The 27,956-nt window shown below is 43.6% G+C and overlaps 1 protein-coding gene across 1 annotated transcript; it reads right to left on the bottom strand.

Annotated features, from left to right (window-relative positions):
• On the bottom strand, positions 1–27,189 carry KCNK1 (potassium two pore domain channel subfamily K member 1). Its single transcript, XM_056853329.1, has 3 exons — positions 26,850–27,189; positions 3,384–3,779; positions 1–495 (listed from the first exon to the last, which is right to left on the bottom strand). Exons 1-3 carry the CDS (start codon positions 27,187–27,189, stop codon positions 236–238), a joined length of 996 nt encoding a protein of 331 aa, XP_056709307.1. The 3' UTR covers positions 1–235.
• Positions 27,190–27,956: the final 767 nt, after the last annotated feature.

Genomic DNA, 27,956 nt, shown 5'->3' with positions numbered 1-27,956 from the left:
CTTTATACACCATGAATTCAGGGGTTCCCAGCTGCACACTATGGTTCCACCAATGTCCCCAGAATGTAGATCCAGCTAAAGAAAGCCTAATTTGGCCCATACTTATTAAATTATTCCAAACAACGAATACTTAATAATGTAGCATAGCCTTCCTGCCTCTATAGTTTCACTAACGGTGCTAGTTTTAACTGCAAGAATGTAAGTGCACTGTTGATATTGGAATGGAAGCCCTTGGTTAATTGTTTATAGAGCCATCACAGTTAAGTGTAGGCTGAGGACTGACGAAAGGTTCATTTACTTTCTGATCGTCCTTCATGGATGCTGCCTGGTCTGAAATCGAAGAGAAAGATAACTGGTCATGTTCTACTATATGAACTTGATCCTCTTCCTTGTCCTTCTTCACATAGAACATTTTCCTAAATTTTTTGAGCTCGTGAAGTTCACAGAATGTCTCTAGAACAACCAGCATTGCAATGAGGCCCAGCAAAAGGTAACCTAAAAAAGAATGACAATAGTGTTTGAAACATTAGTTGATAAAATGTAAGCTACAACAACACTCTAAGTTTACACCAAAATACAAGATGCTAAAGAGCCCCGTGGCACAGAGTGGTAAGCTGCAGTACTGCAGTCCAAACTCTGCTCACGACCTGAGTTCGATCCCAATGGAAGTCGGTTTCAGGTAGCCGGCTCGAGGTTGACTCAGCCTTCCATCCCTCCGGGGTCGGTAAAACGAGTACCCAGCTTGCTGGGGGTAAAGGGAAGATGACTGGGGAAGGCACTGGCAAACCACCCTGTAAAACAAAGTCTGCCTAGTAAACGTCGGGATGTGACATCACCCCATGGGTCAGGAATTACCCGGTGCTTGCACAGGGGACCTTACCTTTACTTAAACAGTTTGGGCTGAAAGCTATTTGTAAGTTCACTCGTGGACATGGAGAGATGCCCCTTCAAATTTGTTTTAGATGTACCTCTGTGAGTTACAGATCTACTGTGTAGCTAACTTTCAGCCATAAAGGACTTAATGTGCGACCCTCATCTATTTCATTCATGTTTATCTATAATTTCCATCCTGTCCTTTTCCAAAAAGGTCAGAATGGTGTTTTAGCCACTATGAGGTGAGACAGAGGTTGTGATATGTCCAGTCACTCCACGTGTTTGTGAACTGACCAGAGATTTGAATTTGGGTTTTCCCACATCCAAAAAAGATGTCTCTAATTACAGTACTACACTGGGTCTACTGTACTTCAGGATTGTCATGCATGCTGCACACTTCTGGCATGATGCATCTCCTGAACTGTATGATGTAAAAGCTTCCTGAACAGGCTGCCTCACTGTACACACAAATGCAGGCTATGAAGCACCAGAATGATGGCTAAGTTGTTAATTTACATTATTGCAGTAATCTTTTGCCTTTGTTCCATCATTGAGGTCAAGGCAGTTTACATAGGATTCCCAAAACGTTTCAGCAAGAATGCTTTATCATGTGCCATATATTAGGATTTTGAATGAAAAAGCACCAGGAAGGAACAAGACATGCTCAACCCTCTCTATGCTGTTTCTTTAAAAAAATGCAAAACAACAACCAACAGTTGGAGCTTTGTTACACTTAATGTGCGACCCTCATCTATTTCATTCATGTTTATCTATAATTTCCATCCTGTCCTTTTCCAAAAAGGTCAGAATGGTGTTTTAGCCACTATGAGGTGAGACAGAGGTTGTGATATGTCCAGTCACTCCACGTGTTTGTGAACTGACCAGAGATTTGAATTTGGGTTTTCCCACATCCAAAAAAGATGTCTCTAATTACAGTACTACACTGGGTCTACTGTACTTCAGGATTGTCATGCATGCTGCACACTTCTGGCATGATGCATCTCCTGAACTGTATGATGTAAAAGCTTCCTGAACAGGCTGCCTCACTGTACACACAAATGCAGGCTATGAAGCACCAGAATGATGGCTAAGTTGTTAATTTACATTATTGCAGTAATCTTTTGCCTTTGTTCCATCATTGAGGTCAAGGCAGTTTACATAGGATTCCCAAAAAGTTTCAGCAAGAATGCTTTATCATGTGCCATATATTAGGATTTTGAATGAAAAAGCACCAGGAAGGAACAAGACATGCTCAACCCTCTCTATGCTGTTTCTTTAAAAAAATGCAAAACAACAACCAACAGTTGGAGCTTTGTTACACACATTTGCATGTAATGTATAGTCTGGCCCTTTAGAAGAAGGCAGATGCTGGCAAAGGGAGCTGGATTTTTGTTGCAAAAAAAGGGGGAGAGGGATTAGAGTCTCTACTACTGAAAGTTGCTAAATGCCAGAACTGCGTGTGCTGGAGGTGGTGGAGATGGAAGGCACTTATTAGCTATGAGCACGGAGCACAGCAAGGGCGTTAAGAAAGTGATATAAATAATCTCCAAAAAAGGCTGTTTCTTTTGTGTTCTAGGGGACGCCAACCTACCTCCTGGACGTGGGTGCAAGAAAAGAAATATTCTATGTATGTGATACCTCTGGCTAATGGTTACACCTTAAGAAAAGCTATCTAGTTCAGTGTCCTACTTCTCTCACATTGGCCATCTGATGCCACTGGAACACTCCCATGGTTGTCCATTGGCATCAGGTGTTCAGTGGCACACTGCATTGAATATCTAGTTATCATGGCTTATAGCTGTTGATCGATCTGTTTTCCAATAATTCCTATGATCCTGTTAAAATGCTAGTAAGCTAGTAGCTGCCACTATTAATCCTAAACTGCACAGATATGCTATAATAGATTCATTTATACATTGATTGTATTAGTTAGGCAGAAAAGCACATGGTCCTTGAAATGTCTACAAGGATCTGGTCCAGAAATTACTAACTCCAGTAGTCTTTACTTGGGACTCAGATCTATTACATTTAGTCATGATTGCCAAAGCAACTATGATTTTGGAACACTGGAGAGGATCTCAAGTAGTAAATCACTGCTAATGGATGGCATTTCCATCAGTAAGGCAGGACATTCTTGCCTCCCACTTCTTCCTGCATCTCAAAATGACCCCTAAAATGCTGCTCCAGGGAAATAGGGACCCTCTGGAACAGCATGAGGAGTTAACTGGAGGTCTGCAGCAGGAGGGAGGAATTGGTAAAAATACCCCTCCCCCATCCTTACTGTTAGCAGAAATTTATGATGGAATCCCAGGCATTACATTAAAATATATATTAATTTCATATTTTATACAAATTTAAAAGGAGTTTGATAACTGTTACAAAATTACTTTTGGATGTTTCTTGATTTGTTGCTATATGAACCAAATGTTATAGAGACAGAAGAACATACAACAGAGCTCTGACAAACTCTCAGCCAGTATCTGTTATTTGTATTGATGCATTTTACTCACATGTTATTCCTAGTTTGTACAGCTCTCTGAATTTCTGGTTGTAACCTTCTCCTGGAACATAGTCACCAAGGCCAATGGTGCTCAGAGAAATGAAGCAAAAATAAAAAGATTCCAGGAAGTTCCAGTCTTCCTCAAGTACAGAAAATACTGCTGCTGGGATAAAGAAAAAGCACGAAACAGTAACGAAGCCCAGAATCACTGCATGGATGATGGCCACGATCTGCTTTGAGAAACCCCATCGAATGTGGAAGTATAGCACAGGCCTCCGGGTGACGTACACAATAATGCGCTGCACCACTGCTGTCAGGAACAGAAGCGTAAAGGGGATTCCAATGACAGAGTAGATGATGCAGAAAGCCTTTCCTCCATCCGACAAAGGCACAGCGTGGCCATAACCTGTAACAAGAAAAAGAAGACGAGGGACTCAGAAAAACAGGCACACCAGGGAAATGAAAGTCAAATTAAAAATAGACACATCAGCTCTGACTCACAAAGGTTGTTAAGTCTTTAAGATGCCACCGGACTTTTTTTTGTTTTACAACAGAACAGCCTTTCTGTTTTTATCTTCTGCCATAGGGCAGAATTAAGTCAATAATGACTGATTACATGATTTCATGCCCTAACCAGGGTAACTCATGTTAGCCCAATCTCATCAGATCTTGGAAGCCAAGCAGGGTTGACCCTGGTTAGTATTTGGATGGAAGACCAACAAGGAAGTCCAGGGTCACTACATAGAGGCGGGCAATGGCAAACCTCTGAACATCTCTCATCTTGAAAACCCAACATTGTGATCAAGGTGTCTCCCCTGCCAGGTAAGTTGTGACTTGATGACAAGAAAGAAAGAGAGAAAGATTTAATGACATTTAAGGTTTGGATTTACCATATATCACCCACAGTTTATCAACATCTAGAACGGAAGTTGATTTCAGGTAGCTGGTTCAAGGTTGACTCAGCCTTCCATCCTTTCAAGGTCAGTAAAATGAGTACCCAGCTTGCAGGGTGTAAAAGGAAGATGACTGGGGAAGGCACTGGCAAACCACCCCATAAAACAAAATCTGCCTAGTAAACGTCGGGATGTGACGTCACCCCATGGGTCAGGAATGACCCGGTGCTTGCACAGGGGACCTTTACCTTTTAGATCATGTATATGTTTAGTGGAATAAAAACTAGTTCAGATCTGCCTCACAATCCCTGTTCTCTGTGCCCTTGCCTTCAGAGGCCAGGTGAATGGCAGCTACCGACAAGGCATTTTTAGTGTTGGCACCTTGCCTTTGGAATGTCCTCCCTCTTGAGGCTTGCATGGTGCTTACTATAATATCTTATAGGCACCAGGCAAAAACATATCTTTTTACCCAGTCTTTTAAATGAGGAGTTTTATCTACTTGGCAGTTTATGATCTGCCTCTGGTCTGGTATGTTTTATAGGTATCTTTATGCTGTTTTTTACATTCCTCGCTAGTTTTATGATTTTTTGTTTTATGGTGTTTTTACTTGTAAGCCACCTTGAGCAGGACTCAAGAGCAGGACTCTAGAGAGGTACCATAAAATTTCCTAAATTAATAATTAAAAAAAATAACAACATGAATAAATCTTGAAATCCAAAGGTATATTTTTCAACATTTCCTTCAAACCCTTTTATTTTGCTAGGAGAGACTAGGAAGAACCACACACAGAACTCCTTTGAAGTCACTCATACTGGAAAAGAGGAAAGCCACATTTGAAACTGAAATGTAGCTTGAAAATACTTCTTCATGCAATGCATAATTAACTTAACGGAGTTTGCTGCCTCAAGATGTAATAATGATCGCTAGTTTAGATACCTTTAGGACAGGACAGACACTATCACGGGGGAAAGGTCTAACAATGTATAACAGCTATAATAACTACACGAAATATCCCTATTTAGATAGAGTGCACATCTGACTAGGTGCTGCCAGGAAACAGCAGGAGGCGAGTCCTGCCTACAGTCCTGCTTATAGCTTCCTAGAAGCATCTGATTGGCCCCTGGAACAAGCAGGATGCTGGGACTATATGAGTCATTGGTGTGACCCAACAGGGTATTTATATTTTTATATATGGGTTTTAAAATTCTGATCCCACCCAACTCTGCGCTGCACACAAGTTCTTCCAAGCTTTTACCTGTAGTTTTTCTGTTTTGTTGGGTTGCTCTGGAAAGCCATAAAAATTAATACCACCACTGACTAATTTCAGCACTTTTAAAAACTTTTCTTACTTTGCCAGTCAGCCAAGTATCAACTGTTTTATGACATGACTAGTTAGGGAACCCCATAATAAGACCGTTCAGTCCTGCTTCTTGTGGGGCAAAATAAAGCACACTAATTTGTCTATATCTTCTTGAGTGTTGAAAGTTTAGCATAGTTTTATTCTGTCCTACAGGGCTGAAACATTTCCTTTCCAGCCTCCTTGAATTTTGGTAAGAGATAACAGCAGTTTCTTTTTCTTTTTTGTTTGTTTTTGCAAAAATAGTAAAACAAGCAAACTGGACAGAAACTGCAATCCTGGAATTGTTTCTGGGAGCTGCTCCAGATCTGGATCCCAGCAGAGAGAGTATTCCATGGGTGAAATCAACTATCAAGAAATGGCACCCACCCCTCATATAATGCTGTTCAGGGGTTTACAGAACACCTGTTTTGGCGTACTCTTATAGGAGCATGGGACTTTCTTACACAAGTAAGATAGACGTTTGAATCCCTTTCTTCAAATACATAACATTTAAACAAGTGAACATGAAGGGAAGAAAGGTTGGGCAGTCCTAGCATAGTATCTCACCCCCTCTAGGGATTGAGAGAGGAAGCCAACAGAGAAAACCCATGAACCCACCCCAACAAGGGTTCTAGTCCCACTGAGAAAATGATGCCCTAGGAGGAGATGAAACTCCAGTCTTTGAAAAGAAAGGGAAAACAGACGCCAGGACAAGCAACACGAGAAGAATCACTAGAATTCACAGAAGGCGTCCCTGTTCCCCAAAGCTTAGTGGGTAAAAGCATGGTTTAGGGAAATACGGGTTTCTAGTTTAAGTTCCACAATAGCTGGGATAAAGCCAAACGAATCTTTGGCAAGTTGCAGTATTGGCGGCCACAAAACAGAAATAGGATAGTGATAGTATTAAGGGCTATCACCAGATTTGGGTACTGAACTATATAAACACTTTAGAATGCTTATTGAATATGCACAAACAGACTTAGATGAATCTCTAGGAAAATAAATGCTGTCACTTTGCAACAACAATCCAGAGCACTCTGTAGTATTTTCCTAGATGCCTTTTAAGTATGGATTATATGAACGAAACTCTTGACATTATCATTTGCAAGAAAGGTCAAAGAGCGACAATAGGCAAAGACCAAATTGTTTATGAGTTTATCATATGCCTCAGTTTAGATACTGTACAGTAGGAGATTCTATAGTTGCAAAAGCCTAAATGATGATGCACTTTAAAAAATATGACCTTGACAAATGCAGTATTGAATATACTTCTGTTATATGCATGTGTAAGTAATATCAGCTGCAGTATCATATGTTCTCTTTTGCCTAAAACAGAAATGACTAAGGGAAGAGAATGATACTAGCTATTGCTTTTCCTACTCAGCCTGTATTATGTATGAGCTCAGCATGCAGCGTCAACTCAGGATGAACCATTACACCATTGCAATGAGGGAGTCTAATTAGCAACTCAGTATGGAAAAATGCACACCACTCGTGGATAAGAAACTGGGAAGAAGGTGGTTATGAGTTACTGTGGCTTCAGCTATTCCCTTAAGCATGCTGGATAAAAAGGATCAGACTCTGAATCCTAAATCAGCTAATTGTGCTCTGTGCTTTCCACTTACTCAGAAAAACCTTTATTCTACACTGTGTGCAAGAAAGACGCCTGCCGTTCACATTTACTGTTGTTCATTATAATTTATGACCCAACATACACTGCAAAGACCGCCTGCATCCATAATTACTTCTTAGGATGATAGTGAGAATGTTCTTATACATAGCAGGCCTGAAACTGTAAAACGCCTACTTCAGAGTTCACGCAGTCCTTCTGGAGTGTTGTTCTGATGATGCCATATAGAAGAAGAAGAAGAGTTGGTATTTATTTGCCGACTTTCTCTACCACTTAAGGAAGAATCAAACCGGCTTACAATCACCTTCCCCTCCCCTGTGAGGTAGGTGGGTCTGAGAGATCTCTAACAGAGCTGTAACTTGCCCAAGGTCACCCAGCTGGCTTTGTGTGTAGGAGTGGAGAAACAAATCCAGTTCACCAGATTAGCCTCCGCCACTCATGTGGAGGAGCTGGGAATCAAACCCGGTTCTCCAGATCAGAGTCCACCGCTCCAAACCACCGCTCTTAACCACTAACCATGCTGGTCATATAACCCTATCCCCAATACTTTGGTTAACTTAAAAGCAAAAATTAAACTTAGCAAAACATTTTTCCATTACTTAATCTTTAGACCAGGAGAAACATTATTTGCTTGGTTTCTACTTTCCTGGGACTACAACTAGTGTTGCCATCTCTGGATTGGGAAACACCTAGAAACTTTGAGGGTGGAGCCTGAGGAAGGTGAGCTTTGGAGAGGGGAGGGACTTCAATGCCATAGAGTCCAATTGCCAAAGTGGCCATTTTCTCCAGGTGAACTGATCTCTGTCGCTTGGAGATCAGTTGTAATAGCAGGAGATTTCCAGCCACTACCTGGAGGTTGGCAACCCTAACTTCAACAGTACATGTTTTTCCTCAAACCTGGACTCCAGAAACACAATAAAACAAGCCCTGTATGAAGCACTTTACTCACAAACTGGATCTAATTCCTTCAATACATTTACCACAATGAAAATCAAATTATTCCTTTGCTTTACTCCCTAAAAGCATGAATATCTGAACACTCAAGAATGTAAATATACAGTGAAAACCTATTAACCTTTATTCAAGTTCTTTCTGGACATCAGAATTGCAAATAGCAAAATTACTGCAAGATAAATTATTAATCCAGGCTCTTTCAATACACAGTAATTTTTTAACTCGACTATGCCATATTACAAATCAAATCGAGGCAAAGGACATTATTTTGGCTCAATAAAAAAATAATCAGCCAGGAAGGCAAAAACAAAGTTAAGACTTTGAGAAGAACCTTGAAGGATTCAGGCAGGAAAACTCCCAATTTACTCATTTATTGATTTATCTGCTTGCTAGGCAACAAGCAATAAAAGGACTGAATCAGGGTGAGGCTCCTACTAACAAGTAGGCAGCAGCAACCTGGCACAGCTCAATCAATAAATAGTAGTTAACTACAGCCACATTTTACAAGAAATACAAAAGTGCTCTTGGGTGGGTTTGGAAAGAAGTGGAGCTGGAGCAGCACAGAGACTGAGGAAAGTCAGCAGTCTCCGGTTCGATTCTTGCCTCTGCTGCCTCTGCTGTGAACCAATTAGAAGCCATGTGCTTGGATCCACGCAAGCATTTCTGGATGTGCAAGCTCTTGCGCCCACAGAATGAAATTTTCCTGCCTTCCCCCCTCACATGGCAGCCAGAAATGTGCCCCAGAATCCTGTTACTAGGGGAGACGGGAAGCTCATTTATTTACATCCCACCTTTTCCCCATCCTGGAAGTCAATGCAGGTATGTTCTTATCCTGGCACTGACCAGGCGCAAACCTGCTTAGCGTCAGCAAGCTTATGGTATCATCATGCCGTCAGACCATACTCTGGGCCCAGCCCCTCTCTCACTGTGCCTCACCCACAAATTTGCAACATGGAGATGTTATTATATAATAATCAAAATAATGTATATGCTGCCATTCTCCCTAATATGGGAGACAAGTAACAACAAATAAAATAAAGAAGAATACTGCCTTAAATCCTCAATGTTCCACAGTTACCCAGTATTCTACAGTTACAAAATCCTTTTGGAGAGGACAACTTTGAAATGCTAATAAGAGACAAGGAACAAGGATGCCTTCCTGACATTCTTGGGAAAACTATTCCACAGAATGGGCACTACCACTAGAAAGGATTGCACAGAGTTTGTAGCCAGTGTGCAGTTGTTTGCACAAAGGGATGGAAAAGATCTGGCCTGAGAAATGAAGTTGTCACATGGGTTCATGTAGAGAGGCAGTCCTTCAGGTACAACTGTGAAAAGCTCTGAGTCAAGGATCTAAAACCTTTCACAACTGAACAGCCACACGATGTCAAAATTCAGAGAAAGGGTTCAACAAATAGCCAGCATAAGAAAGTCTACTTGCATAACCAAAACTATTCCATTTAACATTACTAATAACAGGCGTGTTGATTAATAAGCCATAAAGTTTGTGCAGGGTATTCTTCATTTTATTTGTTGTTACTTGTCTCCCATATTAGGGAGAATGGCAGCATATAAATTATGAAGTGGCACACACAGGATCCAACAATAAGTAATAAATACACACAGGAGCTCCCTGGATGATTGTCTTGTGCACTGGAATAAATCTGTGCATAGTCAGCACTTGGATTACTGCAACAGCTCACACCTTTTATTTTCTTTTTTGTAAATCATCTCTAGGAAACCTTTTAAAGGTAAAGGTAGTCCCCTGTGCAAGCACAGGGTCTTTCCTGACCCATGGGATGATGTCACATCCCAATGTTTACTAGGCAGACTATGTTTACAGGGTGGTTTGCCATTGCCTTCCCCAGTCATCTTCCCTTTACCCCCAGCAAACTGGGTACTCATTCTGCCGACCTCGGAAGGATGGAAGGCTGAGTCAACCTTGAGTCGGCTACCTGAAACCGACTTCTGTCGGGATCGAATTCAGGTCATGAACAGAACTGCAGCTTACCACTCTGCACCACGGGGCTCACTAGGAAGCCCTTTAGTCCTACAAAAATCTTTTCATGCCACTCTCTTCAAATACAGGCTATTCTAGCATCTACCTACCCTGCCAACATACCTTAAAGATTTCATTTTCTTTTTAAAACAGCCTTGTTGCAGATCCCTGCTATGAGCACTTGACATCTTTAAAACTACATGACAAACTGTTTACTTCACCCTGGAGTCTGCTCTGGCCTGAGGATTTAGGTGTGTAACATTTAAAAGTAAGTACATAAAAATAATTTAATTTGCTTATTTTTCTCCAATTAAAAATTAGCTGTAACAGGAAAGTATAAAATGGTTCTAGATGCTAATGATTCACCATGTGTAACGAGAGGGGCCTGCTCGATATGCTAATATGAAGCTGTTAATTAGCAATGTTTAATTTGCCCACAAAATATGGAACTGCGTATTTCTTTGAAGCTGGAATATGGGTTTCCCCCCACCTTCTTTAGCATCATTTACAAAAGTGCAACCCTTTTTTAAAGCTTATCCTAATTAATCCAAGTACTTGAAATATATTGTTTATTCCTAGCTCACTGTGGAGATTGCCAGCTGTGAAGGCTGCTACTGCTGAGTGAAGCACCTGTGCAGGATGGTGACTCAGCTTGAGAAGAACAAATGGCAGGTACAATTAATCCAGAACAGGCTCCCAACCCTGGTATATGGCATCTGTCACCAACCCACAAGCAGCATGACTTGGTCAACCGCTTGACAGTCATACATTGCCATGTACTGCTGCATTTAATAAATCAAGCACTTAACTGGTTAGGAACTCATTATACAGTTGGTATTTCTTCTTGTTAGATGAGCAGCCGAAAACGTGCATGAAATAAGCTGCATAAATTGTATAGGGGAGGGGTAGAAGTGATATGCAAACATTTCTGTGAGCTTCCATCTCTAACTGCCAGGAATATTGTGGTTATTTCCTCTTCATGGCACTATACTCAACCAATAGCTGCTGCTGGCCAACAATGACAAGGAACGTCTAAAAACAAAATCCAGTAATGAAAGTGCAAGAAAATAAAGATCACAACTCAGTTTCACTGAGTGACTGCTGTGTACAGACGCCAGCCATGCAACAATGAATCAGGACAATATAGCAACCAGAGAACATTTGTTATTCCTTTGGCATCCAGTAATCTATCCTCACCCCTCACCATATATAGGCTGCAAATATATGGTAGAGTCATTCCGTGCCCTGTGGAGAGAAGTACATGTCCAGAAGATAGACATTCAGTGAATTAGAAGGAAATAAATTGAAGCTGTCTTTTTACCTCCTTATGGGACAACAGCTGCTCAAGGGAGCCAATGTCTACCGCAAAAACAGCAGGGTTATTCCCCCCCAAATCGCACACACACACAATGGCTGTGATTAAAATCAGGGGCCCATGGCTGGTTTTTAATTTTAATAAATATATTGATGCAATCTTAAACAATTACACCCTTCTAAGCCCATTGACTTAAACGGGTTCAGATGGGTGTAATTCCTTTTAGGATTCCACTGTAAGAGACCCATGACTGGGTCTTTCCAGTTTTTAAGGGGACAGTATCCATACAGGGCCTCAATTTGGACTGGAATTATGGAAAAGGCAAGGGGAAAAAGGGATCAAGAAGAAGAAGAAGAAGAAGAGTTGGTTTTTATATGCCGACTTTCTCTACCACTTAAGGGAGACTCAAACTGGCTTACAATCACCTTCCCTTCCCCTCCCAACAACAGACACCCTGTGAGGTAGGTGGGGCTGAGAGAGTGTGACTTGCCCAAGGCCACCCAGCTGGCTTCGTGTGTAGGAGTGGGGAAACAAATCCAGTTCACCAGATTAGCCTCCGCTGCTCATGTGGAGGAGTGGGGAATCAAACCCGGCTCTCCAGATCAGATTCCACCGCTTCAAACCACCGCTCTTAACCACTAAACCACGCTGGCTCTAAAAAGGGATCCCACTCAAGCACTTTTCTGGATTGTAACCAACTGCCTTCATAGCAAACAGCATTTTGAAAATCCCAAATCCTTTCACAAACACTGCATCATTTCAAAAGTCAAATCAGAAATCTGTATGTAATGTCTACAGTTTCTGGCAGCTGACATGTAGCTAGATTTGTAGCACATCATAACTGCCTTAATAGGAGGTTACATTTACCAATGTCAAATGCCCAGGAACTTTTGTTCTATGGTTAACATTATTCTGTCTTTACATTTCAAATGATTCTATAACCACTACTTTCAGGCAACCTACAGAACATAATAAAACAGGATTTCTAGGGATAAATTTATATTAGATGTAATTCTGGAGCAAGAACATAATATAATATTCCACTGACATTGGTTTATTCTGTATTTGTTCATTAGTTGCTTTTTTTTAGGACAAGGATAGGCCACAGGCTCCAGTGTGGTGTGGTAATTAAGTGTGGGACTAGTATCTGGGAAGGCCAAGTTCAAATCCACACTCATGCCATGGAAGCTTGCTGGGTGATCTTGGTCCAGTCACATTCCCTCAGCCTAACCTACCTCACAGGGTTGTCGTGAGGATAAAATACAGGAGAGGAGAATGATGTAAGCAGCTTTGGGTTGCCATTGGGGGAAAACGTGGGTTATAAATGAAGTAAATAAACCCGACCACCTAGAGTGTCCTATCTAGTCCCAAGCATAGTCCCCTGACTCCAAGGTTCTCATCACCCTTTCTACTGCCATTTTTATTTTTTTTATAGTCATATACATTCCTGTTAGACTATAAACAGAGGTCCTGTCACTTGCCCACTCTGCACACAGTGAGTCAAAACACAAGCAAACAGGAAGACACTGGGTACTGCCGATGTTTTGGCTATTCTATGTGTCCTGTGAATGCATATTGACTTCTGTGGGAATGAGTCAATTGCTGGAGTCAAAACTGCTAGCTTTTCAGCCCTTGCAGAATTCAATAGATGGACCTTCCTTGCTAAAAATTAACTGCTATCCTGATTTTTAAAAAAATAATTAAAACAATAATCCATGCAATTGAAATATTTTTCCAACTATAAATCCTCAGTCTTGAAAGACTGTCAGTTCTATCTCTTGAAGACAATGTTCTATCTCTTGAAGACACTAAGAACTGAAACAGACATGATACTGGGTATCCATGGTCAGATCAGATCTATGACTTTTGAATAACTCTTGTGGGGGAGGTCTCCAAATTTAGTTGGAACAAAATCACTAACAGAAGGGTGTATTTAACCTTTTCGCCCTGCTGTTTTCCTCATCTAATTCACCCATAAAGTTGCTACTATCTCCACAGCAGAAAGCAACAAACACCATTCTTTTTGATGTTGTGCTAAGAGCAGCTTTGTGTATGTGTAAGTATGCAATTTAGATTGGGGAAAATGGTTTGGGGCAAGGTTTAAAACACGCTCTCCTCTGAACTCTGCTCCAATCAAAATCAAAGCCCTGTGACAGATTTAAAGGGAGGAATGTCAGGTGATCATGACTCTCTCATGTCACATCTTTTTCCAGCACAAACTTACCTCTGAAGGTCATGGATCTGACCCAAAGTTTTGATAAACAGATTAATAACTTCCCCTTTTGTTTTTTATTACCTAGCAACCAAAATCTCATAGTCACAATGCTTGTTCTTAGATCTTCTGAAAAGACCTAGTTTTACAAGTAGTGATGTTGCCGTACAAACACTTGATCATGGGCAAATAGCATGCAGTAACGTTTGTTACCCATCTGAATGGATTGCAATCCTATGCACACTTGGAAGTAAGCCTCATTGAGCAAAACAGGATTTACTTCTGAGTTAGGCTAAGTGTGTGTGTTAAGTGCTGTCAAGTCGCTTCCGACTCATGGCGACCCTACGAATCAATGTCCTCCAAAATGTCCTATCTTTGACAGCCTTGCTCAGGTCTTGCAAATTGAGGGCTGTGGCTTCCTTTATTGAGTCTATCCATCTCTTGTTGGGTCTTCCTCTTTTCCTGCTGCCCTCAACTTTTCCTAACGTGACTGTCTTTTCCAGTGACTCTTGCCTTCTCATAATGTGACCAAAATACGATAGCCTCAGTTTAGTCATTTTAGCTTCTAGGGTCAGTTCAGGCTTGATTTTATAAGTACCTGTATATTATTTATATAATCAGAAACACTTGTGGAAAAGAGGAGATGCCACCCTGGGAATGTGTTCTTTGCAGTTATGGTGCATGTCACCTTCTTACAGTCTCACAGTATGTTCCTTATTTAAAAAAAAAATCAGTTAACACTCCCATTCTGAGTAAACACATTAGACTGGGTTGCATAAATCTCTAAAGATTGCCATCAGTGGCAAACAAAGAAGGAAATATTGCAGAAGGTTTAAAAGACTGACTTTTTGTGTGTTTGAAATCGTATACAGAATTGCTGTTTATTTTGGCAGCCATATCCCTCATGAAAGGGGGCTCTAAAAATACAGGACAGAAAGATAGCTTCTGACCCAAATGGCATCAAAGACACATTAATGCAGGCAGTGTGTTTTGCATGTCTGCATGTGTGTTTAATAGCCGGAAAGGAGAAACAGAAAGGGACTGATGATAAAGTGCCCCCTCAAAAATACAGAGCTTCATTAATTAACACTAATGACTGTACACATGATAGTATGAAGGAAGTTTATTTCTGTGAAACCTTTCAGTGATTTATCCTCTCACCATGCATGCATACAGAGGCAGAAAGCATGGCATCCTTGATTTCTACGCATGCAAAGCAGTAGGATGAAGACCCAGCACGTTTCTATGGCAGTCTGGGGATTCGAATCCATGTCCTAGGTTGGCACTTTAACCACTATCACCATAAAGAATCCTTAACCTTCTGACTGAAAAGAAGGAATAGGTAGTAAGTTACATCTGGCAGTATGTTACTCTGCTGTAAACATGAAATAACTAATGCAAAAGTGATTGGGTGCCACAAGTGTTCTGTTTTGTACAGACTGACTTTGTGACAGAAATACAGCATTATGACTTAAAAAGCATCTGCACTATCATTTTCCTAGCAATCATTATGGTTACACAGGACTGCAGTCATAGTTTACTTGATTTTAATATATGCAATATTGTTTTTCAACCAATATGGACCCAAGGCAGATTACAACAAAGAATTCATAACATTTAATCAAACAAATCATTAAAATCCAGTATCCATTCCAATAAGGACTCAACCAAACAAGCAGCCAGTCTGAGTTCTTCCCTCTGAAGCCAATCAAAAGCAGAAAATGCTGATTTAAATGCATTTGGATTATAACTCATGTTTTTAAAATGACTCTCTCGCACTAGTTTGGAAATAAGTGATTTCTCCTCCTAAAGACCACAAAGCCCTGCCAAGTATCACTTGAAAGTCAAATCCGCACTTTGGATCAGTGAATCAGACTTTAAAAGCATCTCATACTCATAAAAAGCCTTGTTGAAAATTTTCAGTGACTCATTTTCTACATGTTCCGTGAGTACTCTGTGTCTACCCAAGTATAGCTGGTTTTTCTTTCCTTTAAAGCAATATTGACAGCATCCCTGTTCTTTACAAATGAGATTTTTTAAATCTGGGGAAAGGAATTATTCCACATACTATTTTGTGATGGTTATTTTCTTCATTTCAATTCCCCCTCCCCCTCTACTATTTAAAACCTTGGTAGCATGCTAGTCAGACTGAAACTGATTTTTAAAAAGCTTTAAAACCATCAACCCACAATAGCCCAACTGCTGCAGCTGAAGCGGCATGTAATGTAAACGGGGCAAAGCTACCAAATTCTAACCATTTAGAAAACTCTGAATTCATCTTCCTGTATTCCCTTGCCGACGCAAGTTTGCCCTGGTACTTAGAGGGATAGTTTGACTCCCATAATTGTCAGGAAGTGATCCCACATTGCTTTCCACACCATTAACCAAACACCCTTGGTAAGGTTGAAACCTCCAAGTAGTTGCAAAACTTGGACTGCAATAATCAAACAAATGCAGCCACTATGGCTAATGATTATAATATAAACCAGTAATTTTAAAAGATCTTATTTATGTTTTTGTTATCCCCACAAAAACCAAAGACATTCTATACAAAAGTCAAACCAAAAACAGCCTATACAAAATTTCTAAGCCAAAACCAGCCTGTATATAGGCTTATGTAAATTCAAAGAGCACGTAAACATGTAATTATGCTTACAAAAAGAGGATAATTATCAACACGACAGGATTCCGGTATATGCCCTGTTTCAAAATAAATTTCCTCAGTTGAAAAGTATGAAAGTCCTCAAAGTAAGTATGAGAGTCCTCAAAATAAATGTTGTCTTCTCTCTTGCCTTTTTATTTCTCTTCTTTTAAATTCATTTTAAACATACTAGACACAGCAGTACATACCACAGTCTTTCCAAAAGCATTTTTCTGAAAATACTTCATTACAGTATAGTCCTGTTATCTGTATAAAAAACCCTCATGAATACTTCAGTTTTCCATAGTTTATGGAAAGCCAGGAGGGAGGACGCTTTCCAGACCTCATCAGGCAGGCCAGTCCCACAAGGTGGGGCCACAACAGAGACTGCACAAAGGTAGGCAGTTGTTGATTTCGCCCATTTCCATGGTGGCACCGGCTCAGATGAGTGAAGCTGTTATGGTATGAGAGTAGGGGGAGGGGCAGTCCTGCGGAATATGATGGACTCAGGCCATGAAGGATGCCCTTCAAGACCCAGTGTCCTTCCCAACTAGCATCACTTGCACCTTGTCTGGGCTCAGCTTCAATTTGTTCACTGGTTCCCTCTCTCCTTGGCCTCTGCCTGCCCTCTGGGCTTTGGGCCAAGACCGGGCCTCCTCCCTCCTTGGCGGTCCTCCAGGCAGGCCTTATTAATGGAGTAACTGGGGCAGGGCTTCCCCATGCTCCCACCAATGCATCCCAGGCCCCTTCAGTGACTGGCCTACCAGCCAATGGGCTGGTGTCCCTCTGCTCTGTCCAGTTGTCATTTCCCTCCAAGTCTTTAAAAGCCTCTCCCAGCCCCTTCTACCTGGGCTAAGGCCCATCCCATATTTCCCAAGGCTTTTTTTTTTTTTTTGCCTGCCCGGCCTCCCACCTTCCCCAAGGAGTCCCCAGAGGTCACCCTTCCTTTTCCTGGCCTCCCACCACTGGCCAACCTCCCGCTGCAGGTGTTGCCTCACCTTCCCTCCTCCCTCATCTGATGGTGGCCAGGGATTGGCAGCTGAGGCCCCTGCTGCCCAGGTGGATCCATCTGACAGTGGAGGCCACATGATGCCTCCTGGTGATTCAGTGGCGGGGACATTGGGCTTCTCAGAAGGAGGCAAGTGCAGGGGCTCTTCCATCCCCAGACATCCGCATATTGATGACACCAAGTTCCAAAGCAAAGAATTATTCCTTTGAGTCTGAACCACGAGGAATGATTTAAACCAACCCAAGGCACATCCTCTGACACCTGCTTCTGCCTCCAAGCCATTAATGGGATAGCATGATCTACTATATCGAAGGCTGCAGATACATCCCTTAGGAGCAACAAAGAAGCACATCCTTTGTCTCCATATAGACAGAGGTCATCAACAAAGGCCACCAGGATTGTCTCTGTCCCATAGCCCAGCTTGAAACCAAACTGAAAAGTATCCAGAGCACAAGAATTATTCAAGAAGACCTGGAGCTGGTCCGCTACTGCTCTCTCGATCACTTTTCCCAGGAAAGGTAGATTAGAGACTGGGTGATAATTGATAAATTAAAATAATTCAGTGAGCATCATTTTTCTGTCAGAAAGGTTTTTAAAGTAGTAGATAGATAACGGCCCCTTTGAGTGATAAATGAAAGGTGCCATGTATTAATGACTGATTTATAATGTACATCAAAGGCTCATTTATGTGGTCCTTATATGGTTTTAACAGCCAGAAAGGTAATGGATCCGGTGCACAAGTTGTGGCCTTCACAAATCCCAGGATGCTGTCAACATGCAGCACAGTATCTGGGCCAAACTGGTCCATAAGCAGACCAGATGAAGTGTTAGGCAATTCTTCTGTTTGGCATATATTACAACCAGCATCCAGATCAGAGTATATTCATGTTGTTTCATCAGCAAAAAAAAACTTTCTAAAGGTATCCCAGCTAATTGTCTGTTCCTGACACAATAAAAGCTCTAATTTAGGAGGCAGCAGATGTCAGGAATACCTTGAGCAGTTGAGATGGACAAGAACTAGCAGATGCAATGGTTGCAGAGAAGTAACATTTCTTTGCCACTACCACTGCTGCCTCGTAAGTCCTCCAATGGGCTCTATGGATGGTTCTGTTAAGATTCAGTACAGGTTTTCTGCCAGCATCTTTCTCGATATCTCTTTAGGTCACCCTGCTCCACAGTAAATCACAGGGCAGGCTTTTGCCCCATGTGCAGGAGAGGCTGACAAGGAACAATCTTGCCAGTAGCTTCAAGGAGCTTCACATTGCAAGCTGCCACTGCAGCCTCAACAGTATAAGTGTTTAGAATTCTAAAATCCTCCAGAAAAATCTGGAATCCAGAAGGATCCATGAGCCTGTGTGAGTGGACCTTTTTAACTGGGGAGGGGGCTTTTGTGGGGGGGTTGGAGCCATGTTCACCATTGCTTTAGGCAGGCAGTGGTCAGATCATGATTCAGGCCAAATCTCCAGTCCTGAAACAAGACCTTGGCTCAAGGGCTCAATGCAGAAGATTAAGTTTAAGGTGTAACATTTTTAAAGTGTTGGACCTGTAACAATTTGAGAGAGACCCTGGTTGCCAAAAACACTATAAAATCATGGGCTCACCCTGGTAAGGAGCACTCAGCATGAAAGTTGAAGTCCCCCCAGAATAATCACTCTAAGGAGTTCCCAGAACTGCATGCAAGAGCACCTCTGCCAACCCAGAGAGGGTGCCCACTGAGGAACTAGATGACCAGTAAACGACATGCCTAATTTAGACTTGGCTGGTTTGGAGACCATAGTGTTCTATCCCATGTAACTGTCAACATAACACATTGTGAAAACTAGTGGCAAATTGAGATAATCAACATATACAACTATGCTATTCTTACCCCTTAACAGCATTCTCTCACACATCCCGGTAAATCTAGGGGGTAAGTCAATAACTGGGATGCTAGACTTGAGATGTACCTGTTAAGGGCTGTCTTCTCAACCATCTAGTAAGCAGCGGAAACACAACAGCACAAACATTTCATCATCACTATAAAAATGGCAGGAAGGGAAGGCTACATGATATAGCTCGATCTTGTCAGATCTCAGAAGCTAAGCAGGATTGGTACCTGGAAGGGAGACCTCCAAGGAAGACTCTGCAGAGGAAGGCAATGGAAAACCACCTCTGCTTCTTACTTGCTTTGAAAGCCCTTTGCTGGGGTTGCCATAAGTCAACTGTGATGTGATGGCACTTTACACACACATACATAAAGATGGCAGTGCTGGTACACAGATCAATTTCTTGATATTAGCACAGTTATTCTTAAAATTAAAAAGTTTCTATGAACTAATGTCTAATGAAGAACAAATTTATTTTTATTTGCTCATATATGGCACGAATCAACATAGATTTATAGATTGTAGCATTTTATACAATCATGCATCAAAGTTGCAAAATGACCTAAAAAGCAACTAAATATCCAGAAGAAATAGAGAAGGCATCAAAGAAATTCCTTGATTGGGGTGTAATTTGTTTTAGATCCATCCCTATCTCACATTACAATGGGTTGGATCCAGCAGGAACCTTCCACAACTGGAAGGGGGTGGGTTTTGCTGATTCCGTTTCCCACAGCAGACCCCCAAGCTCACCAGTCATGGTGCTTGTGGGGTCCCTTTGTTCCCAGAAACAACATTTTAGAGAGGTCAGAGGGCTGGAGAGGAGAAGACATCAAAGTTGTGTTCTCTGATACAAGTGCCTTTCATGCGCAGAAAATTACCACTGGTTCTCATTAAATACTGCGTGCTTTATAAAAAAAACTTATCCTTAACTAAGATAATTATGTAGCCAAAATTGTAAGGAATCAACAAGCCTTCAATATCCAAAGGGGTAAAAATAACACCCCCTCCCAAAGTGACAAGCAGTGAATATTGTTGAAGAAGATCAGCAGTTCTGGGCAACCTGTAAGTCATCTTCAGGCGAGGGGGAACATTATATTTTGTAAAGCTCCAATAACCATGAATTATCCTAGAGAGAGAGAAAAACCCCTGCAGTCTAACCTACAATTAACTGAAGCTTACAGTACAATATCTGCAGGTCAGAATCAAACTAGGTGTGACAGAATGAAGATCTACATATTTCTATACACATTTTTACCCATTCATGTCTAATTGAGAGGTCTACTTTATATAACAAAAAATGAGAATAAAGGCGAAGATAAACCCTGTCTTCTCCCCCACCTTGTCTGCTATGCTTGGTTTCTTTTAGTGCTTTCATTCCTCCCTTGCTCCAATACCAGAAGTGGGATGGGTTGGAAGAAGGTGTTGAATGCAACCAAGTTCAGAGAGTTAAGCCCAGGGAAATGGCAAGGTTTCGTTTCCCTCACAAGCATAACTACACACCTAGCTTTAAATGTGTGTGTGTGTGTGTGTGTGTGTGTGTGGGATCACGTGGATCACTTCCTCCATCTCATCCAGTACTCTGGCCCTGATCTTTCAGCCTTACTCATATCATTCAAGATTTGTCACCACAAGCGTCACTGCTATAACCAGTTGCAGCCTCAGGGCTTCTACAGGACTGCCAAATGGCTGGAGAAGCATAGCCTGACTGGGGTGGGGGAAGCAAGTATTCTGAATGAAGGGAAAGCTGATTTAGGATGAAGGACTCCAAACTGAACTGGCCTGTTTAGGATTCAGAACATACACCTAGAACACTGAAAGCCACAGCACACAACAAAACAGCTGCCAAGGCACAAGTCAGCTATCCAGATCGCGAACATGTGATAAATTAGTTATGGGTGTGCATTTCCCCTTCAGCTATACTTGATGAACAATCAGTTTTTCCACTGCAACAGGAAATGTAATACTTGCTTGTCCTTACCAGGTGATGTTATTCAGAAAGCGAGAGAAGCACAGAAGGTAACTTTCCTTCTTTCAGCCATCATATCAGCACTGTGATGTACTTTATGCTTTTGAGAAGATTTGCAGAACTTGTATTCTCATGATAATGAGATGAGGCTTCTGAATTTTCTAGTTCTATCAATAACAACTGGAAAACATTTTTTCTAAACCTAGTGGAATCTAGATTAGATTCTCAGTTCTTGCAAAAAAACTTTACTTTGGATGTTTCACATAAGGAAAATCACATGACTGAAATCTTATTTCAAGTGGATTTTAGCTTTAAATGCAAAGTGTTTTCACTACTTAACTGGAAATCAGAGAAACCAAAGAAATGAGACAAAAGTTTATGCTCTTTTTGTCACTATTCTTTTACAGTCTCCTCTCTGCAGAACTTAAGGAAAGCAAGCAAGCACACTCACAAACTGACCTTCCTGACAACACTTTTAAACTTTTTCAGCCCCATGATCAGGGGGCGAGAGAGCATGTCCAAAGTGCAGAGCCGCTATTTCAATGCAGTAATGCTTATGCAATCTAGGAATCTAGTGATCCTGACAGGAATAAATTCACCTAAAATAAATGAGATTTACAAGAGTCACTACACGCAGGAGTGGGTGTATATCTCTTTTTGTCAGATTCTCAAAATTTAAAACTGTGCTTCTAGTTTGGAATCACTCTCTTTACATTACATCCAAGAAATGGGTAAGGGAGATGCTGTTCTTTGGCTGCCAAACTTTTCAACAAGATGATCCCTGAAGAGAACTTTTTTTTCTTTAACTGAGGAACTGAACCTCAAGCCGTTATTCGCAAGAATGCACAGCTGCCGTAAGATATTGCACAGATTCTCAACATAACACAGGAAGTGTTTTTTCTGATGAACTCAATTACACAAGCATTACCTTACTTCCTCTAGGCATGGTTGGGTGAACACTGGCCTGTCAATGCAGCATTGACGTTGTTTTTTTCTGGCTCTGAACATCTAAATCTGAAGAACACTCTCATGTACAGTCTACATGAAGCATCCGATTCCAGTATCGAAAGAAGTGTATCGGCTTGTGACTAGTTTCTGGGCCCAATTCAAAATGCTGGTCTTGACTTTTATAGGCTGAATTTTCTGAACACATGAATCAAACCCTTGGTCCATCAAAGTCAGTATTGTCTACTCAGACCAGCAGCGACTCCCCAGGGTCTCAGGCTAAGGTCTTTCACATCACCTACCTGCCTAGTCCCTTTAACTGGAGATGCCGGGGATTGAACCTGGGACCTTCTTCATGCCAAGCAGATGCTCTACCACTGAGCCACAGTGGAATTATCAAGGCCTGCCTCTCCCTTTATGCCAGTGGTTCTCAACCTTTTTTGAGTCGTGACCCCCTTTTACAATTGCCAAGTAACCTGCGACCCTCGTCACATTTGCATAAATTTGCATAAATGACATTTTCAATAGGATAAAGAAAACACATTTGTTTTTTGGGCAGTCCAGGGTATCAATATATATAATTACTTTAAATTTTTAAGTTTAAAACAAACAAGCAAACGGTACTACCACCTGTTGTGAAACGGCTGTGACGGTGTGGCGCGGCAACCTTTCCTGGCACGGAGGAAAGAGTGCCTCTGAGCATGCACTGCGTTCCTTGTCCTCCCCTCTCTCCCCAAAAACTCTTCCAAGCAGGCCGGGGCTCTTGCGAGGAAACCCCCTCTCTTGTGACTGGGACACTGCTTGTGCACAGAACTGCAGTTATCCCTCAAAGCGGAGCTCTGTTTAACCACCTCACGAGAGCGAAGGGCCAGGAAAGAGCCGAGGGCCGCTTATCCCGCTCGGACTTTTCGTGCCTTTTTCTCCCCTCTGCCAGTCACTGCTCCTTCTGCGCCTCACCAAACCTGCGCGCTCGAGGGGGAAATCCCGAACTGTGCATGCACCTCGACTCTCTCCCCCTTGGCCTTGCCAGAATGGAACTGATGACTCAGGGCAGAGCGGAACTGATGACTCAGGGCAGAAAAGTGAAGCCACACTACAGACATGCGCACTTGGATTCCAGGCTGAAGCTCCCGCCCCACCCGAGCGCAGCTAAAAGTAAAAACAACGTGGCTGTAGCGGCCTCAAGGGGGACCGCCCTCTTCTCCTCCGAGACCTGAACTGGACGAGCCAGGGGAGCTTCCTCGGCCTCCCACACATCCTGCCGCATCATCTGCCCAGCACAGGTGCGACCGCGCCCAGGACTGGCCAGCCCGCCTCTCAGCTGGGCAGCGGGGCTACAGCTGGTGTGTGGCGGCACGCCGCCGCGTCTCTGCAGCCCGGCTCCTTCTGGCTGTCGGTCGGCCAGTTCCTCACCTCTCTGCTTGGGGTCTTCCCTGCCCTCACGGACGGATCAGGGTTACAGGGCGTCTGGGTTAGTCCTGGACAGCCCGGGATGGGGGCTGTCCCAGGACAGTGGCGGCGACCCCCCAGAAAACACTTCGTGACCCCCTTGGGGGTCCCGACCTCCAGATTGAGAACCACTGCTTTATGCTATCTCTACATGTGTGGGATAAAACGTGGGTGAGAACAGTTTAAAAATGATATGTGTAATACAGCCAGTAGGAGCCCCGTGGCGCAGAGTGGTAAAGCTGCAGTACTGCAGTCGAAGCTCTGCTCACGACCTGAGTTCGATCCCAGCGGAAGTTGGTTTCAGGTAGCCGGCTCAAGGTGGACTCAGCCTTCCATCCTTCCGAGGTCGGTAAAATGAGTACCCAGCTCGCTGGGGGTAAAGGGAAGATGACTGGGGAAGGCACTGGCAAACCACCCCGCAAAACAAAGTCTGCCTAGAAAACGTCGGGATGTGACGTCGCCCCATGGGTCAGGAATGACCCGGTGCTTGCACAGGGGACCTTTACCTTTACTTAATACAGCCAGGGAAAGCTTTACACTTGCTTTATGGACCAAAATAGGTCAAATTCCATTTTAAACGTAATGTATAGTTATGCCCTACATCCCTGCCCTTTGTTATCTTCTACTCTTTTGGAAAATCTGTTTCCATTAGCAATGTATGGCTATGGGGTTTTGTTGAGTCTTTTAACTTTTGTACATGTATATGAAGGCCATTTTCATCCCATCTCTTTTCTTTGGCAAATGTTTTTCATTTGTTCTTTCTATGTTACTCTTACATCATATTAACGTTATATGCTGTTTTTTTCGCAACTGAAGCAAAAACATGAATCAATTTTAACAGTAACATTTATTTCAAATTTTGCTAATGTGGTTTTGGCAGGGAGGAAGGCCAACTGAAATTTTGTCCAGAATGGAAACTATATATATGTTTAAAAGACCTGAACTAGTTCCACTGTTTACATTTCTAAACAAAGAGGTACTGGGGCTCAGCCATGTTTGGAAGCCATAAAAAATGCCTTTTTTGGAAGCCATAGAAAATGCCCCCCCCCCTTCTTTTTTTTTTTTTTTTGCTGTTTACAATAAAGTGACTGTAGCTACTTAGTAGGGAGGGCAAGACATTTTGCATATGCTCAGAGGCATCTTCTTTATCAAATCTTCATACATTCAAGAACTTATTCCAAGTACTGAAAACAGGTTTGGCTGAACCTTGGCGCATACTAGGCCTTGCTCTAGAACAGGCTTGTCCAAACTGCGGCCCCCGGGCCGCATGCGGCCCAACACAGCTATGAATGCAGACCAACACAAAATCGTAAGCATACTTAAAACATTATGAATCAGCTATCGTTAGTGTTTGTGTATTTTATGTGCGGCCCAAGACCATTCTTCTTCTCCCACTGTGGCCCTGGGAAGCCAAAAGACTGGACACCCCTGCTCTAGAAATTCCTGCGCCAGGCTGGCAGAAGTAGAGTCCTGTATACAGAAAGAGAAGGGCAAGCACTTGGACAGAAGGAACAGGAATTACATGGGGGATTTTTTGCATGGTAATTAGAAGCGTGTTCCAGGCTGAATTGCCCCACATATTTTTTTTTAATTTTGCACGCTGAACCATCATTCCAGAAGTGACTGCGAAGCCGGCGTATACCTGCTTCGCATTGGAAAAGAGCCCATTTAACGCGACCTTTGGTGTTTGCCCCGAAGAATCCTGCTCAAGGAACAATGCAAAACAACAGAGGTGCGTTAGCTATGCACATGCTAATGGCGATGCAAACAGGAACAAAGGAGCAGGCAAGTGGGGGGGGGAGTGGAACTTCTCCTTTTGTGTCGGGACCGTGAAAGGGCATTTTTAAAGCCACATTTTTAAAAAAGAGCTTTGAGCAAGCATCAAAATTGACCATGCAAAAATGGATGGGGAGGGAGAGGGGCATGTTGCTGACAGAAAAGGAGAATACTTTCCAGTGGTTCCCAACCTTTTTTTGGCCATGTCCCACCTAAGCATCTCTAAAGTCCTGATGCCCCCCCCCCGTGACACATAATTCTTATTATTCAAAAAGTGAACTCCTATTCACGTGGAGCAATTCTAAAAGGCCATTAACCTGGTCCAAACAAGCTTCCAAAGAACATGGCATCCACGAGCCCATTAAAAGAGCCCATTTAACGCGACCTTTGGTGTTTGCCCCGAAGAATCCTGCTCAAGGAACAATGCAAAACAACAGAGGCGCGGTAGCGATGCACATGGTAACAGCGATGCAAACAGGAACAAAGGAGCAGGCGAGTGGGGCGGGGAGTTCTGATGAGATCAGGCTAGCCTGGGCCATCCAGGTCAGGGCCAGTCTCTCTCTCTCTCTCTTTTTTTAATAATTTTTTAAAAATCATAATTCAAAGTTGTCAAAGGGATTAAATCAAAGAATATCCTTTAAACGGCCCCGTTAAAAATTGCTTCTCACAGTAGAGTCTCCACGCCTCCCATTCCCCCCCCCCAAAAAAAATTGTACATTATCCATCTGATTTATCAACGCCTAGGTCAGGGCCAGTCTCGAATCGCCCCCCCCTTTAAAAATCAAACTGCCCCCCTGTGGGGCGTGTGCCCCCTCCCCCGGTTAGGAGTCACTGCTGATATGGCAAACAAGGGTTCGTGGGGGGAGAGAGAGACCTGAGATCAATATTTCAAGAAAACAGTTTACTTGCAGCTGCTGACCCAGAGGCCCTAATGGGCAGAAATCTCTGAGCCCCGATCATACTGAGGAAGGGATATTTATCCAAATTCAAAATAGGACAACCCATCAACATTCAGGGTAGGCTGACAGCACTCCAGACATAGAGGCGGCGCAGTACAGTTCGGTTCTATCCAGTTTCTCCTACCAATGTTTATAGTTCACTCTGACTCTCCATGACTCTTAACCCACTCCCTTAGCACACAGACATACAGGGCTATTCTGCCCAGCAACAAGCTCTTCCCTGGCTGCCCTAATACATTGTACAGAAAGGAAAAGAGATGATTACAAATTGCTAAGTCAGTGGATCTTCCATAGTCAGGGGAAGTCTACCTGCTGTCACACTGCTCTAGACCGAACGGCGGCGAGGCTGAACCCCAGCGGCAGCCAGCCCCCGTCCCAGCAGAGCTCTTCTCCCCCAGCGCTGCCCCGGGGGCCGCGAGGCGCGCGCGGAGCATCGCGCGCCTGGCACGAGCCGGGTCCCCGGGCAGGGTCCCCGGGCAGGGGCGCGCGGGCAGGGGCGCGCGGGCGGGCGCGCGGCTGCTTACCCGTGGTGGAGAGCACGGTGCTGGCGAAGAAGAGGGCCGAGGCGAAGTCCCAGTTCCAGGTGTCGGAGGCGTTGCTCAGGGCCGACACGCCGGCGTCGCTGGCCCGCAGGACGCGCGCCAGGAAGCCCTCCAGCTGCGCCTCCGACAGGCACGCGTGCTCCGCCACGAAGCGCCGCTTCAGCTCGCGCAGCTCCCGGCGCAGCAGGTCCTCGGCGGGCAGCTCCACCGACGAGAAGACCACGGCGCCGAAGAGCAGGTAGAGCAGGTAGCCCAGCACCAGCAGGCCGAAGCGCCAGGCGGGGCCGTGCCGCGCCACCAGCCGCGCGCACGACGGCAGCATCGTCCCCGGACGGCGCGGCCGGGGGGCTGGGGCGGGGGGCGCGCGCGGGAGGCGGGAAGGCCGGGGCCAGGCGGCGTCGGGGACCCTCCTCCCGAGAAGGCCCCTCGCCCCCGCCAGCCTTTGCGGCGGATCGCAGCCGGCCCTGGCCCGCCGCTGGGGCGCCGTCCCTTCCTCCTGCCTCCGACTTGCCAGCTCCCGAGCCCAGATGATGTGGCGCTCACGTGGGTTGGCTCCCCAGCTCAGGTAACCGGCAGGGAGCCGGGCGTCGGCGGGAGCTGCTGGCTGAACGGCTTCCGAAGGGCCCTGGTCGGCTCATAGAGCCCGAGGAAGACCACGAGGAGGAGGTTAAAAAGAGCGACAGTTCTTGGTTGAGCTCCACTGGTTCCCAACCGGGGGTCCCTAAATTAAGGTCCGCGAAACAAAAGTTATAGACCCATAATAAATTAATATTTTCAATTAAAAGTTCTCTATTATAAATATATATATATATATATTCAAATATTATTCTAAGTTTAATGCTGAACTAACAGTTATGATTAAAGTTTATTTTCAGATTGTTGGGATTTTTATTTTGGACCTTGGGGTCCCTGCACCGAACAAAAAAGTCCTAGTGGTCCCTGGTCAAAAAAAGGTTGGGAACCAGGCCTGGGGGTGAAATCAGCCACAAATAAGATGTGCAGAGGGACTCGCCCGAGAAACAAAGGAAAGTCGGTATCGTTGATGCGTTCGCATGGGGCAGGCCCACGGTTGCTGACAAGCAGATTGAT

Source organism: Euleptes europaea, chromosome 7 (genome assembly GCF_029931775.1).
Source record: "Euleptes europaea isolate rEulEur1 chromosome 7, rEulEur1.hap1, whole genome shotgun sequence".
NCBI lineage: Eukaryota > Metazoa > Chordata > Lepidosauria > Squamata > Sphaerodactylidae > Euleptes > Euleptes europaea.
The sequence above is the reverse complement of the archived record's forward strand: the minus strand, read 5'-3'. Positions and strand labels throughout refer to the sequence as shown.